Genomic DNA, 17,205 nt, shown 5'->3' with positions numbered 1-17,205 from the left:
TCGGCATCCGCCAATCCAAAGGATCGCGGATACGTATCCGCGGCGGATATCCTATCCGCCAAATCCGCCTATCCGCCTATCCGCCTACAGCCCTGTTGGTTACCCCCTCACATATAACAATACCAAAATGTCCAACAAGGACCATAACGGTCCAAGCCAGACGTGCAACACCACGCATGGTCTCCGGCGCAGATCGTTGTAGAGAGCAGCTGCAGACTTTTGCCTAAGAATGCACAACAGTTGAACATCAGCGAAGAGAAACAGGTGGTAATGAGTAGATTGGGGGGGCAGGAGCGGATGGCAAAGCGTACTAAAGTAGATTGCATGTTACAAGCCGATGTGGACTCGCGAGTTGCTTTTATGGTAAAGTAAATGACGGAAAATACGTGTTCCAGTGGTGGTTAGGGACACTTTTGAGAAGAAAACTAAAACCAAAATTCGTTTCGTCTCAAATTCGCACGTCTTAAAGTTGTGTTTTGCGGACAAAGCAAAACATTTCGGATTTATTAATAAGCTATAATAGAACGTATTTAGCAAAGTCGGGTAGTAAAGGCCGGAGATGAACCTCCGAGGAGTGCTGAACAAGGCCGAACATTAGTTGGCCGAACCATCAGCATAACGCGGGTCGGTTTCGGGATGAGCATAGGGATTGATTTCATCAAGCTGATGTCCATCATGTTGGTCAACAAGCTCTGTAAGGATCCACGAATCGCTCAGTAACGAACCCAGAGCATTCTTCGCGGAACTTTATGATGGACGCGACCATTATTGTCTCCATTGGTCCCCACTTCCAGTGGGGGTTTACCAGTGTTAAGAGCAGACAAGCAATAGTGTATGTTTTCACGACGCCATTCGTTAATTAGGTTCTTCGCGCCAACTGCGCTCTCACGTGATATAAGATTTTCCGGAATTCCGGTGCGTCCACCGGAATTCCGCCGCTGCCATTGACGTAACCTATAGAGGGCATCTAGATAATTATTTCCCTACGCCATAGCGGACGAATGTATAAATTCAGGATTCCTGCCAATGGGCTCGAGGCGTCCTACTGCAAGAGCACTTTTCTAAGTGAACTCATTCCAATGATGGAAACGCCCAGTCGGCATTCAAGCCAAAGATGAACAAGATCCAGAGCAAGCAGGTCTTACAGGCCAATTCTGCGCCTTACAGCATCTTCACCCCAAGACAAAAAGCCTTAGTTGTCGCCATAGTCTCTGTCGCCGCTACCTTCTCCGGCTTCGCTTCTAACATCTACTTCCCATCCATCCCGGCCATTGCCGCTGACTTTTCCGTGTCGACTGAGCTGATCGACCTCACCGTCACATCTTACATGATTTTCCAGGGCCTTTCACCAACCCTCTGGGGCGCCCTTGCCGACTTCCAGGGCCGACGAATCACGTACATGTGCACCTTGGTCATCTTTCTTGGCGCCTGCATTGGCCTCGCCGAAACACGTCAGTACGACCAACTCGTCATCCTGCGGTGTCTACAGAGCAGCGGCAGCGCCAGCACCATCGCAATCGGCGCCGGTGTTCTCGGCGACATCACTACGCGTGAAGATCGAGGCGGCTACATGGGCATCTTCCAGGCGGGACTCCTGATCCCGTTGGCCGTTGGACCAATTCTGGGTGGAGTGTTCTCGCAGACACTCGGATGGAGGGCCATCTTTTGGTTCCTGGCCATCTATGTCGGGACCTTCCTCGTCATCCTTATTGTTTTCCTGCCAGAGACGCTACGTTCTCTGGTTGGAAATGGTTCATTACCAGCCAAAGGGCTCGCCAGGACGCCTCTGGCGTGTATCCGAGGCCGTTCAAAGGGCGTCAATGCACAGACTTCAGAGGAAACTTTGTCTCCTTCACACTCCACCAAGAGAACCTCACTCAACCTTTGGGGCCCTTTGCGAATCCTTGTGGGCATGGAGGTCACGTTCGCCATCCTCTTCTTGTCTATCTACTATACCGTCTGGCAAATGACAATAACCGCCATGTCCACGCTCTTCAAGTCCACCTACGGCCTCAACGAGATTCAGATAGGCCTGACGTTCATCGCCAACGGCGTCGGCTGCATCATCGGCACCCTGACCACGGGCAAACTTCTCGACGGTGACTATCGCCGCATCAAGGACAGCTACACCGGTAGCCCAGACCTCTTCCCCCTCGAGCATACGCGCCTGCGCACCGTCTGGCTCTGGAGCGGGCTGCAGTGCGCCTCCACTCTCGTGTTCGGCTGGACCCTCGACCGAGGCGTCCAGATCGCGGTTCCTATCATCTGTACTTTTATTCTCGGCTGGGCTGCCACGTCGAGCCAGACCGTCATCACGACATTCCTCGTCGACGTTTTCCCAAACAGCAGTGCATCCGCTAACGCTGCCCTAAACCTGGCGCGCTGCCTGCTCGGTGCCGCTGGCACTGGCAGTGTGCTACCCATCATCAATGCGATACACGTCGGCTGGACCTTTACCCTTTTCACTGTAGTCATGCTGGTGGCCTCAGGGCTCGTCATTGTGCAGATGACTTACGGAGCAAGCCGCAGACGAAGGCGCGAGAAGTCGGAACTAGGTGTTTCTTCTAGCGGTTGAGTACTGCTCAAGCAGCGGATTTTTCCAAAAATTCACTATGTCCGTCTCCACAGTGGCCATGTGAGTACAAGGTTTTCATCAAAGACCGTATTGCTCAGTGTATAAGCATACAGATCATGTTCATGTCGGACTGATAACCTCGGCTTACCACTGTCACTGCAACTGGCGCATTGTGGCACTGAAAGTAATATACATAATTCACATATAACGCCAATATTAAGTCTCCGTAGATGATAATATGGACCACAATTGCCATACATGGGCTCTGGCTGGATGTCCGAAGTGCCTTGAACGTAAAGGATCAATAGTCATGAACGTAGTGGACGTAGATGAGCCGATATGCCGGCCAGTGGATTTTTTTCAGCTAATCAGAAATCGAATTGATCCTCGCCCGGCCCCATATCATTGGAGGCTATGATCTTCTGTTGACCACTTCGCCAATTTGAGCGGACATAGAAACATCATTCTCCAAAATCTGTGTCGCTCCGCAGAAAGAAGAGCGACGAGGAATATCAGCAACCATGGATATGAGCGCTAACAGCAAAGAGTGCCATTCCAAATTCGTCCACGGACTGCATCCATTGATCAATACGCTTTTGCCGTTCAGGCGAGCCCGTGTCTGCTGAGCGCCACAGTTCTGAAATTCTGAGTTCATTGCCCTGCCATGTCGACAGATGGTAATCATACTCTCGTTCCCAAGCCTCTCTGGTCTGAGCCTCCCAGAGCGCCTTGCTCGCCGGTACAGGAAGATCACGCAATTCTTCTCCAATGTAGTTGGGCAGCTGACAGACAGAATTGAAGACATTATGAAAGAGGTACACGGCATAGAGCGTGCGTCGCTTTGCAGAGGCCACGATCCAGGATTCCCATTGCGGTCGCGAGTGGCAGAGCTCTTCTGTGCAAACCAATCCAGTGAGAGACATCCGGTAAGCCAGTTCTTGGAGATTTACCAACGTTGTATGGTCGACGAGAGAGACTCCCTGCACCGGGGAAAAATATGCCATCAACGAGTAGATCAAGTAAGCCTGTAAGGTTGCCAGAAGATCCATCTGGCCATATGACTGATGCTAAAATCAAAGTCAGCTTGAGCGTTGAATTGTGTAGAGGGCAGAGTGAGTGATACTTCGTTGAGTAGTCTTTCCATTTCTTGCTTCACCGTCACCGTGACGATCGCCTCGCTGCCGGTCGCTCGGCTATACCACATACGCACCAAACTGTAGCAGTTGGCTAGCGGTAGCGGCATCTCCTGCTCGGCAACCTGCAGAGGATGGATGATGGGAGGCAATCCATTAGGCCGATTCATGCATTTGGGATATGTCCGCAGAACGCACGACAGGAACTGGACGGTATAAGGCTGGAGGATTTTCGGTGCCTTGCTGAAGGAAGGCAGGAAAGATTCCATCCACTTATTCCGGATTCCGGAGCTATCTGTCGTGGAACGTAGATCTAGGGCACTAAAATCCAGTCGAGTCTCCAGTGCCGGTCCATGATCTGTGCTTGCTGCTATATCTCCCTGACTATCTGTGGCTGTGACCGTCAGGCTTTGCTCGAAGCTAACAACGTTTCCTGATGACGAAGTTGCGGGCGATGGCGCGTCGACACGATTGGCAGGCTGGCAAATGAAACTCAAGTCGAAGCGTCCACTGTTCGCATCCTGACTGCCAAGGTCGTTCGTCAGGGTAGTGCCAGTGATTGTTGTGCTGGGCGAGGTGTAGAGACAGGGAAGCCCTCGGCATTTGCACCTGAAGCAGCCCGGTTTCTCCAAATCACACCGAGCTTTGGCCTCTGTGCACTGCTTGCAAGCCTTTTTCCTCGGCGGCGCTCTGCTACGAACTTTGGGCCTCGGATTTGACATTTCCTCGCCATCGACGGAGATTAATGCGAGGACATTTTCCCAACGTGAACCGCCCTACTGTTCTTTAGTGTGTGCTGACTAAGCATTGCTCCCTCTGACGCTTGCTCCTGCTAACACAATTGATAGTAGGAGGAGTATCAACAGTTGTCGCCAAGGGTATAGAATTGCACGTCTCTTTGTTTCAGTTCTTAAGTTACATATATATGGAAGTATTATTTTGTACACCTTTAAGCATTGCGCGCACAAATGCTCTGATTTAGGGATCAGCTGTAATTTGAATTGTACACACTATACAACACCATTCAATCAGGTGCGCAAAAGTTGAGACAAACGCTACCAACAAGCTTTTCTCATAACTCCCGGCCAAAAAAGTCATGGATAATGAAGAGCAGATACAAACAAGTGTAGCAGCATCACAGTCTCAAGCTGTCCACCTCAACAGAATCGCACAATCGCGGAGGCGATGGATCTCTCACTATGCTATTACAGGACAGCCGGTAGCTCAATACTTTGGTTGTGAAGATGGCTGAAGAGATTCGTGTTCGACGCCTCCGACACGAGTCAGCGGGTATGAGCCCTCGAGTTATATTACAACCAATCGGCCACAAGCGGATCTATCGCTACTTGAATCGGTTCCCACATTTAAAGACAGTTATCTACGCGTCAATGGATTCGGCAAGTCATAGAGACGCTACGCGTGAGAGCAATGATTAGCGGCTTGGTGCAATGGAAATTCAGCTTTCAGAAAAGAACTATGAACCCCATCCCCGTAATGTATTCAACATGGACGAAACAGGCTACGGCATCGGAACAAGTCAGTCAACAAGTCTATCATCGACACATTCCAGAAACGCCAGTCAAAAGTTATTCCAAGGCGTCAGGGCGATGCCATTACCAGGGTAGGTACTGGCCGGAGTAAGCACTATGAGTGGCTCTAGATGTACAAAAGAGGAATCAGGGTTCAACATTCACACTCTTTTCAGCGTTGTTTGTATTCTTTTCTGTCGCATTTGCGTTGGGTTGGCCTGCTCTTGTCACAGGAATCTGGCCAATAAGCGAAATAGGTGCTAGAATAGGGGGAGCGCATTGCGTCGCTTTTTTTGCTAAAATATCTGGAATGTCTTATTGCTAGAGCGATCGTGACTAAGATGGTGGAAATCTGCGCAGGTGTTTGTCTGGCTACGCGATTGTATATGTTAGTCCCATGTTTGTAGGGAATCTGAAGAAGTCATTTTGGATTCAGATCTCTAAGCGCCACCCACCCGTCTAAAGCAATCAAGGTCAGATTAAGCATGGGCGGGGGTACTTCTGGCTGTCCCGCGACGATGAGCGTGCGCATGACCATGATGGCGATGACCGTCATCTTTGCTGGAGCTCCTGCTGTTCCGCAGTTGTTGCTTGCTCAATGACGCGTTGCTGGCAGTTATGGCCCCGTTCGTGTTGGGCGTCTCGTCTTCCTCCTGTGTCTCTTCCTCCACTTCCTCTTCATCCTCGTCATCAGGATCGAGCAGTGGCCAGGCTTCGAATCCGTCTATTAAAGTTAGCTCTACTGAAACCGAAGACGCCTATGCGCCTGAACATACCCTCAAACAGCTCACAAAGCTTATCCTCCTTGGTCAACGCATCGTATCTGGTGTTGCTCATGACGCGTCGCCATTTCGCCATCTCTTTGTCCGTCAACAAGCAGTGGTCAAACGCATCGGAGATTTGCTTCGGGTCGATATGTTCGCCAATAAACACAAGCTCCTGACGTCTGTCACCCCACTTTCCTTCGAAGTCTGCTTTGATGTTTGCAACAACGTCGGGATCTTCGGGCCACATCGCTATTCGATGTAAGTAAATGTCGTGTAGCAGCTATGCAATATTTATAGAATAATTACCATGGTCGAGAACGCAGAACCATGGACCGCCGCCTTGAATAGTCAGCATAGCACCTGCCTGACTCCATTCGCCGTGCTGCAGCGCTCGCGAAGCAAGCCAGATATATCCTTTGGAACGGATGAGAGATGAAAAAACTGGAGATGATTTTTTATTCTTGATGAGCTGTTCAGGCGGAACTTCGGCAGATAGATTGTCCTCGTCACTCTCGCGTTCTTCGCCATCGTCAGAGTCATTTTCAGGCTCCTCGGATAAACGACGGCGCTTGCGTGAAGCATTCTTTTCATCGGCATCGTTCATCTCGGCATCGGAATTTTCATCGTCTTCATCTTGGCTATCGTCGTCAACTTGGAACTGGCACAGTACAAACTTATCGTGAATGAGCTGATATAGACGCTTTGGGTGAAACGGACGGCGACGGCGATAGACGAAATTGCTGATACCATATTCGTCGGTCTCTGGCTTCGGTGCAAGCCGCTTTCCAGATCCCCGTCCTCCGTATCCATCACGTCTGGTCATCTCATGCAGTGATCGTAGCCACCCTGCACTAGTAGCTGCTTGCTCAAAGTCGAAACTATTAGTGCAGATAATCTCGCGGGCATCAACTTTCGAATAATTGGCCGTCAGAACTTTCGCCCTAGGATTCAAAGTGACAATCACGTTCTTGATACGAGACAGCGTATGAGTATCAACAGAGTCTATCTTGTTCACGATGATGACATCCGCGAATTCTAGTTGATCCACCATCAGGTCTGCGATCGTTCGCTCGTCGTCCTCTGGTACGGCCTCACCGCCCTTTTTCTGACGGTCAGAAAGGAAGTCCGCGGTCTCGAACTCAGCGAAGAAGTTGAACGCGTCAACGACAGTGACGGTAGTGTCAAGAACTGCGACATTATGGAGACCTCCTAGATCGACGATTTCCTTCAATATGGCCTTCTCTGATTCGTCGGATCCGTAGTTCCCGTTGCCGGCTGCAGCTTCTTGGTCATCCATCAACGCTCTGGAAAATTCTGAAGTGAAAGTCTCTGCAACCTGCATCGGCTCACTGATACCAGTGCTCTCTATGACCACGTACTGGAACGCACCAGATTTGGCCAGTGTTGCCAGTTCAGAAAGCAGATCGCCACGAAGAGTGCAGCAAATGCAGCCATTCTGGAGCTGAATCAGCTTTTCCTTTGTAGTCGTTACTTTGTGGTGCGTAATTAGTGAGGCATCAATGTTCAGGCTGTCCATCAGTTAACTTGTGCTTGCGGCGTAGACATGTCTTGAAAATATCACATACGCTGACATGTCATTGATAATGATGGCAATCTTCAGTCCATGGTCAGATTTTAGAATATGCTCAAGCAACGTAGTCTTTCCAGACCCCTAGAATTGCGTTTAAGCAAATGCAACGTCCTAGGTCAAACTAGATAGCATCATACCAGAAAGCCGGACAGAAGCGTCACCGGAAGCCTCGTCGGAGACTTTGCTACTTTAGAACTCATTCTGGCAGGAACGAACCAAAGAAAACGTAAGGTTAACGTTGGCAGTTAAACGCAGATACTGGACAGGGATTGAAGACTATGGGTGCTAGAAGCTTTATGTGGAATCGTGGGAACGCGTGACACACCAGACTAGCCTATAGGATGCAATAACTGCGAATAGCATCCTACAAGGTGTTTCCGATGCACTGCGATTCAATTGTCGCTGCGCTGCAGACATGGCCAGTTGAAACGTGAACGTCCCTGCCGAAAGTAGAGTACCTTTGCGGTATGATCCAACTGTGACTTTCAACTCTATCATCGCCTAGGAGCCATACGCAAGGTGAATAAGACGGACCGCATTCGACGACCACAGGCTCGTCAGCAAATTCAACAATAAGCCTCGAAAGCTCCCAAACGATTTGGCGTGAAGTTACTTCATATTGTCATACAGTTGTAGTGAAGCGACCAGCAGAACTGGCACTGAGTTACTGGCACTGAGTTACTATGCGGCTCAGTGCCAGTTCTATTCAGCCACATCTAAAAGCCACAAAATCTCATTTCCCGACGAAACTTTTACCTGATTTTGGGACCTATCGCTGCCCACATCTGCCTTCATTCGGCCGTCCTGTTGCAGTTTGATACGTCCAATGGTGCTGACAATTTACATAAACGAGCCAGTGTGCATATAAAAGAGCAAGTGGCCGGTGGTGGTCAGGGCCGCTTCTTGGAAGGAAAACTTGTTGTCGTTGGCCGGCAGTTGAGTGTTCCTTCGAATAACTCAATTGACGTATCTACGTGATAGTAGTCTACCATGTTTGTCTTTTCATCGGGCGGATACGTATCTAGCAACAATCGAAGGATGAAGTGGATGTCCATGGTAGGTACCTCTGTCTTTCATCAGGGCAATATTAATCTACTAAACGATTATGATTCAAGCCTGATATCACTCCAGCTCCTTCTGCGTCCACTCCCATAGCTCTTCGGCCAGCTTCTCGCTCTTTGATTCTTTGTCGTGTTTCTCTAATATTGCAAAAGGCTCACAATATGCTCCATTGACTATCTTAGCCTTTTCCTGGGTAGCTGCCCAACGCTGATTCCATGTACCGTCCGCCACAGACTTCACTCTACCTAGATTTGTAAGATAGACCAGACGCTTGTTCAAAGGAGAAAGTTTTCCCACCAGACCTGTGGCAATTACACCGCGATGTACAGACACAGTGGTTATGTTCGGGTATCGTCGTGCCAGGTCGCAGGCGTAGAGGATGTTAGCCAATTTACATTGTCCGTACCGTAACATTGTCCGGCAAGTCCGTAGTCTTGAGTCGTGCAATGGCCGTTGAACACCACACCGCCTCTGGGGTAAGCGCGAAATCCAGTCGAGGTCAGGAATATGATTCGCACATTAGAGTCGGCCATTTCAAAGTCATTTCAAGAATTCGAAGTAAACTTGGGAGGAGCAATGTAACTAACAATGCCTAGCCCATATGGTGGGTACCGGGCTGCACTTCGTATCCATCTTCAGTTAATCCGGGAGGTAAAGCCATGATGCCGGCATTGCACATAAGAATGTTGAGGCGTTGAGATTATGGAAATGAATTGCTTAGCTGGCGATGAAGTTGAGCTTTATATTTGGCACTGCGGCCTCACACTCACTGATAACAGCAGCAGCTCTCTTAGAGTCCCGCCCGGTAAAATAAATATCCTCTGGATTCGTGTTTCGCGAGAGCTTACTCATTCTTTGCCCAGCCCGGCAGTTCCTCGTGTTGATGTTAGTGATGAGCAAGAATAGTTCAATGACGGAGAGTATGCACCTCCTGTAATGGACATGACTTTGCCAGAAAATCAGGAATGTCCTTGTCCGGATTGGATTTTCTACTTCCCATGCTGAAGGAGTCAGGGCAGGTGTGCTGGGGAGGGTTAAGCAGCAATGTCCAGTAACTGGCTCTCACGGAGCTTGAGTGGTGGAGGACTTTGATTTAAGAAGGATTGGATTTAGATATTGAGCTGCTAAAAAATTTGTAGGATAAGGCGGGACCGGCGTAATTCGAAAGCCGGCATGCATGTGCTCGGAAAGGAATATGTGCCCGACGAACGATGCCTGAAACAATTTACCGCCGCCTGTGATTCGATCCCGCGCGATAGTTTGTCCCGTCAACGATGCTCTAGAATTCTATTATCTTAATTTCTAGTTATTCCCTAATGTTTAATAAATGAAAAAGAGACGGCAGGTGAGTGCAGCCACGCACAGTAATGCAAACGGATTTTTTGTCTAACATATATTCTGCGTTCTGCGCATGCGACGCGCACAATAAGAGATAACTTTCAATGCAACTGGTCAACGGGAGCGGAGTATCTTGTATATTGTGCTGCGGGTAGGGAATTAAAAGTGTCCGACTGTGGACGAGGCAGGCGATGACAAGCGCACGGCTGATCACGAATTCAGGCTGACATTATGTCCCGCGAGAGTACTATGGTCCGTAGAAGCTAACATGCGAAATATAACACAGGAGCTCCACGGGCCGCTCCACATAGCGAGCATATTCTACCTGTAGGTTAATGGTATTAATGCATTACTCGTTGAAGACTAAATACCTAAATTACCAGCTCGTGTCATCGCCCATTTAGTGAATCTTGACAGCCTAGTATTCTCAAACGGAAAACGGACTTGCCCCTGTAAACGCCAAGCGCGGTTAGTCTCGTCTTCGGTCAACATCCCAAGAGGAAGCCATGAATACAATGCCGAACACGGCCAGCTGCATGTTTACCATCATTTGGATAAATTCCTAAAGTTATTGGCTTGCAATATATTGATAGACCACAGAAAAATCTTTGCCCGGGTGTACGTTTTCTGCCTCGTTGTAGATCTCCAAAGCCTTCCCTGCAAGTATCAGCGGCGCTTGAAACTCTTGAGCCATTTCTGTGGCTAACTTGAGATCTTTCTTCATCAGGTGGATTCCAAATCCACCTTCATAATTTCGGCTAGCAGGTGCCGTCTCTATCACTCCTGGGACAGGATTATTCACAGCACTGGACCAACAGCGACCTGTTGAAGAATTTATCATCTCCGAAAGACCCTTAGGATCGAGGCCGCTCTTGATACCCATGTTCATTGCCTCAGCGGTGGCGATGTTACAAATCGCCAAAAGGTAATTATTGGCTAATTTGCCAGAAAGCCCAGCGCCTTGAACTCCCAAGTGCCAAGCCTTCTTTCCCATAAGTAACAGAACTGACGTAACCCGATCAACTAACTGCGGAGATCCGGATGCCCCGAACATGAACGTGAGACTAGCAGTCTGCGCACCGACAACACCTCCAGACATAGGAGCATCCACGAACTGCCCCGAGCCGCTAGAGATTACCGCGCGGGCAACGTCATGTGACGTCGTAAGATCAATTGTAGAACAGTCAATAAATAATCTCTCCCGACCTGAAGAAAGAGGGACTTGTTCTCCAAGAATAGAGGCAAAGACCTGTTTGACAGACTCCGGTCCTGGCAAACTGCTGATTATTGTCTCCTGTGTTTGTGCGGAACGTTAGCTTATCTCATCCGATCTCAAAGACAAGAAGAATTACCGATTTCTCCGCAAGTTCCCGTGCGCTTTTTGCTACTCGAATATCAAACTTATCAGTCGCAGACAACTCCTGCACAAATTTGGCGGTTGTATTGCCATCGGTATCGCAGACGATTAAGGTGTCCGACGGCGATATTTTGGAGCGGAGATTCTTGGCCATGTTATAGCCTGTTTGGCGCAGGCGTGTCAGTTTGTAGTCAAATGGAGAGTCTGCTTGACATACTGCCATGCAGACAATCGACACATACCCATTTGACCGAGTCCAATGAAACCCCAGGATGCTCTCCTCGGCATCGTCGAAGAAAAGTTCCTTCTGCAGGGATGGCAAAGCGGGCCGTGAGTAATCATGACAGGTACCCTTCTCATCGTACGGCAATGCAACGGCGAATCAAATGATGAGCGAAACTCAGGCTTTCAAATTGCTAGACGAGTAGAGCTCGTTAGGTGTATTGACCAGTACAACAACAGAATGAATCAAATTGGCGACCCATATTTGCCGTTGGCACTAATAATAGAAAATGACGGGGTGTTGTGATATCAGCACAAAAGGAGACGGCCTCGTGATCCTGTTGCCGTTAATAAAGTTTGTATATTGGCGGCATTGGAGAGGCTCGGCCCATGCGGTTAGGGTATTTACAACATCACAGACTGTAGTCTTTATACTTATGAGTCCCAGGTGAATGCACAACCGTTGTATTTTGTAACACCTGCCGTTCCAAAGGCGCATTTGTTGTATAGATACCAGCTCGGCTCTGGGAAGTTCCTGGGAAGTGACTCGGTTGACAACTTAGTATTGTCTTGAACCCAAACGGTAAAGTCACCACCAGTAATCTTCAAATGTCAGCATGCCTCAGCAGAAGTAAGATAAGACCCACAAATCGGCAAACCTTGAAGAATTGCACGATCTGCATGTTCGGAACAATGTAACTGATCATCAGTGTGTACGTTGTGGGCTCTATCGGGCAGGGAACCTAATGCAACATGCAGTTCAACATAGCGGAAGATGACCTTCTTATCACTACGCTGGGTCGTTGCCAAATTTAGGTTGAGCGATGGTAGCAGTGTCTCTGGTTACTTCAGGGCCGAGCGTAGTATCAACAAATAGGTGGAAGTCTAATTCTCGGTAAAAGCAACCCCTCCACTCCCATGTAGTGAAGTTACGACGGCGGTATACGATGTCGATTGGTTTCATTGCTATCGTGAAGTGTCGGGTGAGGCAGAATCGAGTCTCCCGGGTTAAATCGCATCCGAGGGTTTATCTTGTCGTTCGTGTGCAGTTTTTCTTGGAAATAACGATTAATTAAATCAATCATTTCGACAGTCGCAGCTGGTTCGAGTTGTAATAACCGAACGAAAATTTTGGAGAACAAATAAAGAACCTCGACAATGTTCCATGAACTGAATAGACTCTAGAACTGGATTAGGAACCTTCCTGAAAGTTCCAATGTTTGTCAAAATTTTAATAAGGCCATATAATCATAATATCTTTGAAATCTGCAACACACCACAATTAACTCAACGGCTTAGTACAAAGTTTTCCAAACTTTCCTTTGACTCGGCATCGACATTTACCGTCCTGCGTTTCACAGACTCTTTCCTTGATTCAAAAATTTAATCAAGCTCTTCCATTGTTTCAGCAAAAAAAAAAAAAAATAACTGAAGATAACTTGAAAGGCTGTCCAACTGCCGTAAATAATGTATGGCTTGTATCCAATTCTAGCTGAAGTGCGACTGCAGTACCGAATTGATCAATCAAGTTAGAAGCACCATAGTGGCGAAGGTATTCATCGACATACCCTTAGCAAGTTGCTATAACGATAACACCTCTACAGAATAGAGCCCAAATGAGAAGGTAGCCTGAAACAGCCACTAAAGGAATATAATCGCGGTTGCAGAAGCTGCCGACCTATGACAATTTGCGGTACCGGCACATATTCCAATCCAGTATATCGTCAAAAGAGTAAGCGTTCTTTTTGCACGAATCAATAGGGTGCTTGTGCCCCAGACGAAGCAGGATCCGCAACCCGACACTCTTAAGGACTTGCGCCCAGCCATCATATTCTAAAACGAGAAAGGTACACGCACCAGCAACTCGCAAATGACCAAGCGACAATTGCCCTTACCCTGAACTGGAATTGAATCTAGGTGGCGTGAGGATCTCTTTGATGTGCAATGCAAACTGGACAGATATCTCTAATTGGATTTTGAGAAAATCAGCTACACCCAGTCAGGACTAGCTCGATCCCATTCAGCCTAGACCAAAGCCGCTATTCCTAAACGCGGGATCGACGGCCTGTCATCCATCAAACCACCGATTGACAACAACGGAGCCGCTTCTGACATGGCGCACGTCAAGACCTAAGTATTCGTTGATTTACGCTGCGAACGTCAAACTTTAATTTGCAAAGTGCTAAATGTGAAAACGGGACACTTAAAAAGGAAACCATTGGGATCATACCCGCTATTCCGTTTTGGGACTAGCGTGAGTACCTATTCGTATCTTGTAGCTTGAAAACTGTACCCCAAAGCAACTTGAGACGCGTAGTTCAAACGCGTCGGTTTCTAAGATACATAAAACGCGCGTCTTGTGCACTCTTGCTTATTCCTTGCAACCAATCATCATGGAAAATTCGCAGCCGGTTCTTCACAATATGAACCTTTCGCGCTCACTATTGACCAGCACTTTATGTGCAGCTGTATGCCATTCGCAGCAACTTCGCAGTAAAGGACGGTCGCGTAAAGAATAAGAGAACACGATTTTACTTGTATGCAAATGCAGCGGCAAGACACTAAACACCCATCACCTGCAGCAGTTGTCGGGACACAGGGAGAAGTAGCGGTAAGACGTCTTCGAGAATACCGAAGCTTCCTCTCTCAATGCCCTTGTGATGACAACTGGGTGACCACTGAATTTATCAATGAGCATCTGGGTCACCAGCTTCGATGGGGTTAATCCTTATCCATATCCAGAAAACAGACCTTTGGGCGAAGAAGCAAAGTAGGCGATGTTCGTGAGGGACTCCTCCGCAACACTCACGCAGGTCGCGGGAATGGCGAACGTCACGTATGGGACGCACATCCTGGCCAGACATGTATACAACCCCAGACATGTATACAACCGTACCTACGATCATCATGAGAAACGCGAACTTCTTTGCCAAATACCGTGAGTCATCGCGCGAAGACTGTATGGTGTATCGTTAAACTTGCACCACGCAATCTCTCAATTAGTTTGGCAGTTGAAGTGGTTTATAATGCGTGTAATACGATCGGTTTGTAGGCATCCCTACCCAGCAACAGCCGGTGCGTAGTGTTTAGCAGTGTGGCGACGTTTATCTCATTATTTGATGGATATTTTTGGAATGCCCTTTATTAAAATTCCCCAAAACAAAATAATGCCATCAAGCGATGACTTCGAAGGTTCAGTCCTTGTGAGGCTTTGGCGGCCTCGGTTTGTCCACCATGTCCAAATGCGCCGCATTTTTTACAAGAAAGAGATCCTTGGAGCTCATACGCGTATTATACTTCGCACCTCCGAATTCGAACAGAAAACTCATAGGGAAACCAATCTTGAAGGGTGCGGCGACATCAATCTCGTCAATCTCCTCATCAGTCAAGTCCACGCCCAATCCATCAACGTTGCCTTTAAGATGCTCAATTTTTCTTCCTCCAACTATGGGAAATACGTATGGCGCCTTATGCATAACATAAGCCAAAGCAATGCTGGTGATGAGGGCATTCTTCTTTTGCGCGAGCTTGTACAGCACAGCGGACACGGCCTTGGCTTCCTCTGTCTGCGCTCCCGTTTTCCTTCCCTCCTCACCCTTCTTCTCCAGTTCCTCCGGCGTGGCAAATTGTCCTCTACCCAATGCTCCCCACGGAGCCAGCGCCATCCCCTCGGCTTCGCACATAGGAAGGATATCTCTCTCGAAATCCCTCATTACAGCACTCCATTGTCCTTGATACACGCTGAATTGTGTTAACCCATGGTCGCGTGCGTACTGGTTTGCCTTGCTCACAATCCATGCCGGTGTATCGCTGATTCCAAGGTAAAGAACTTTGCCACTTGCCACTAGGTAGTGCAAGGAATTCATAATCTCCGGTACAGACGTTGTGAAATCCCACCAATGAATGTAGAGTAAGTCGATGTAATCTGTCCGAAGTTTGTCGAGACTGGCCTGCACACTCAGTTTGAGACTTTTGGAATGGTTTCCCTGGAAGTTCGACCGGATTCCAATGCCCTTTGTCTTCTCAGCACCAGGATAGTAAGTGGTGAATTTGGTGGCAAGGACCAGCTCATCTCTATTCCCACGCTCTGCCATCCACTCTCCGATCCAAGTTTCAGACTCTTCCCCCTGGTAATTATTAGCGGTATCGATGAAGTTGCCGCCATTCTCGTAAAAATAATCGAGCATCGCAAAACTGTCTCTTTTGTCGCACTTGCCCATGAATCCTTCCCACGCATTTCCAAAGTTCATGGCTCCAAGACAGAGTGGCGAGACGCGGACCCCAGCAGTGGGGGATAGAATCCGGTGATATCCCAGGAGTGACTTGGGCTTGGGTGCTGGGACGAATGCCATGATATTTGGTTTATTTCTCTATGTCTGTGTTCTTGGGAGAGTAACTTTGGCAAGTACACGTGAAAGCAGAGTCAGAGTGTCAGATGAAATGAAGTGGCCACTTGATCCACACAGAAACAGTGGCCTGAACCCTCCTTTTATTTCTTCCCACGCATTCTCCACATCAAGGCTCCGCTGGCGTAGCTCAGCGAGTCTTTGGGTTTCGGCGGGGGTTTCGGCGATTAACTCGGGTAAAGCGTGGCAACCCCGAATTGCATTTCGGCGATGAGCTCATGTGTCTTTCACAGATTTCGGCGTTAAGGGTACGTCTACCTCATGAATGCAGATCTTATAGACTTCGGGCTGTTCCGAATATTCGCATTTGTATTCCAACCTATGAACCTTGAAACGCTGAAACACAATGTGATAATTTATTATGGTTCTAACACAAGAAAGGCGCACAAGAAAGGCGCAAAACAAAAGAGCATACAAACGGCAAGGCCATAATCAGCGAAACGACAAACGCAAACGAAAAACGAAAAACGAAAGGCACAAACACAAAAATGAACGATCCATTCACCGGTCAGGTTTTCTCCTCTTTGCCTGATTATCCCAGTTCTACAACGTGGTTAACTGAGGAAGAGCAAGCCTCTGGGGCATAGCGACTTTCAGTTGATATCGAAGAGGTCGACGACCATTATTTAATGGGAGTAAAGGATGCGGCTTTATTAGCATTGAAAGACTATAAGGTCTATCTCTTCGGGCTCATGTTGCATGCCAATACACTGACCCAGACACTCTCTTACTTCTTTCCGACCGTTGTGCAGACCCTTGGCTATAATAGTACGACTCCGTCTATTATTTCGAAGGGCTAGTAGAGATCTCTATTATATGCTTTATATTTTTAGTAGTGCAATATTTCATTAGTTGGTTATATCTTCCCAATCCAAGGTCGTAGGGGGAAGGTTGGGTCCTCCGGATTAGTTACTATGTTATGTACATCCTGTCTGGAATTACCGGGCATACGGAGCCGCGGCCGCCGCGGCTTCTACAACCGCCTGTTGTCGACGGGAGTATTACCATTGACTGACGCCGTCACAATGATGCAATCGTTTATGCAAGTGAGTCCATTCATTCATGTGTTAAGCCTTAGGTACCGTTCGTTGATTTCAGCTATGTAAAGATCACGTATACGAATTTTGACTTAGGGATCGGCATGGATAATATCCAGGCCAATTTTTCCATATCCATATCCGTATCCATATCCAGGTAAAATATCTATATCCATATCCATATCCGT

At 48.1% G+C, this 17,205-nt stretch overlaps 7 protein-coding genes across 7 annotated transcripts; 1 reads left to right on the top strand and 6 right to left on the bottom strand.

Annotated features, from left to right (window-relative positions):
- The first annotated feature begins 932 nt into the window (after positions 1-932).
- Positions 933-2,787, top strand: V1508DRAFT_428501 (major facilitator superfamily domain-containing protein). The gene has a single exon (XM_066941804.1). The coding sequence runs from the start codon at positions 1,115-1,117 to the stop codon at positions 2,573-2,575; it is 1,461 nt and encodes a 486-aa protein (XP_066792210.1). The 5' UTR covers positions 933-1,114; the 3' UTR covers positions 2,576-2,787.
- On the bottom strand, positions 2,541-2,961 carry V1508DRAFT_74365 (uncharacterized protein). The gene has a single exon (XM_066943032.1). It carries the CDS (start codon positions 2,833-2,835, stop codon positions 2,611-2,613), a length of 225 nt encoding a protein of 74 aa, XP_066792209.1. The 5' UTR covers positions 2,836-2,961; the 3' UTR covers positions 2,541-2,610.
- A 126-nt stretch (positions 2,962-3,087) lies between these two features.
- Positions 3,088-4,430, bottom strand: V1508DRAFT_362241 (uncharacterized protein; the record flags this gene model as incomplete). Its single annotated transcript, XM_066937223.1, has 2 exons — positions 3,088-3,642; positions 3,699-4,430. 2 exons carry the CDS (start codon positions 4,428-4,430, stop codon positions 3,088-3,090), a joined length of 1,287 nt encoding a protein of 428 aa, XP_066792208.1.
- A 1,286-nt stretch (positions 4,431-5,716) lies between these two features.
- On the bottom strand, positions 5,717-7,795 carry V1508DRAFT_401005 (CobW/HypB/UreG, nucleotide-binding domain-containing protein; the record flags this gene model as incomplete). The annotated part of the gene is made up of 5 exons (XM_066938386.1): positions 5,717-5,961; positions 6,014-6,253; positions 6,311-7,533; positions 7,591-7,676; positions 7,733-7,795. The coding sequence occupies 5 exons, from the start codon at positions 7,793-7,795 to the stop codon at positions 5,717-5,719; spliced, it is 1,857 nt and encodes a 618-aa protein (XP_066792207.1).
- Positions 7,796-8,717: 922 nt separating this feature from the next.
- Positions 8,718-9,071, bottom strand: V1508DRAFT_401004 (uncharacterized protein; the record flags this gene model as incomplete). Its single annotated transcript, XM_066938385.1, has 1 exon — positions 8,718-9,071. One exon carries the CDS (start codon positions 9,069-9,071, stop codon positions 8,718-8,720), a length of 354 nt encoding a protein of 117 aa, XP_066792206.1.
- A 1,492-nt stretch (positions 9,072-10,563) lies between these two features.
- On the bottom strand, positions 10,564-11,712 carry V1508DRAFT_407170 (6-phosphogluconate dehydrogenase; the record flags this gene model as incomplete). The annotated part of the gene is made up of 3 exons (XM_066938836.1): positions 10,564-11,289; positions 11,348-11,514; positions 11,595-11,712. The coding sequence occupies 3 exons, from the start codon at positions 11,710-11,712 to the stop codon at positions 10,564-10,566; spliced, it is 1,011 nt and encodes a 336-aa protein (XP_066792205.1).
- A 2,998-nt stretch (positions 11,713-14,710) lies between these two features.
- V1508DRAFT_428481 (NADP-dependent oxidoreductase domain-containing protein) lies at positions 14,711-16,300 on the bottom strand. Its single transcript, XM_066941803.1, has one exon. The coding sequence runs from the start codon at positions 15,924-15,926 to the stop codon at positions 14,769-14,771; it is 1,158 nt and encodes a 385-aa protein (XP_066792204.1). The 5' UTR covers positions 15,927-16,300; the 3' UTR covers positions 14,711-14,768.
- Between the last annotated feature and the right edge of the window lie 905 nt (positions 16,301-17,205).

This window comes from Lipomyces doorenjongii, assembly GCF_038497915.1.
Source record: "Lipomyces doorenjongii strain NRRL Y-27504 unplaced genomic scaffold V1508scaffold_161, whole genome shotgun sequence".
NCBI classification, from domain to species: Eukaryota; Fungi; Ascomycota; class Lipomycetes; order Lipomycetales; family Lipomycetaceae; genus Lipomyces; species Lipomyces doorenjongii.
The sequence above is the reverse complement of the archived record's forward strand: the minus strand, read 5'-3'. Positions and strand labels throughout refer to the sequence as shown.

Excerpts from the sequence above, each read along its gene's own strand:
- V1508DRAFT_428501 (XM_066941804.1), top strand. The coding sequence starts at position 1,115 with ATGAACAAGATCCAGAGCAAGCAGGTCTTACAGGCCAATTCTGCGCCT.
- V1508DRAFT_74365 (XM_066943032.1), bottom strand. The coding sequence starts at position 2,835 with ATGTATGGCAATTGTGGTCCATATTATCATCTACGGAGACTTAATATT.
- V1508DRAFT_428481 (XM_066941803.1), bottom strand. The coding sequence starts at position 15,926 with ATGGCATTCGTCCCAGCACCCAAGCCCAAGTCACTCCTGGGATATCAC.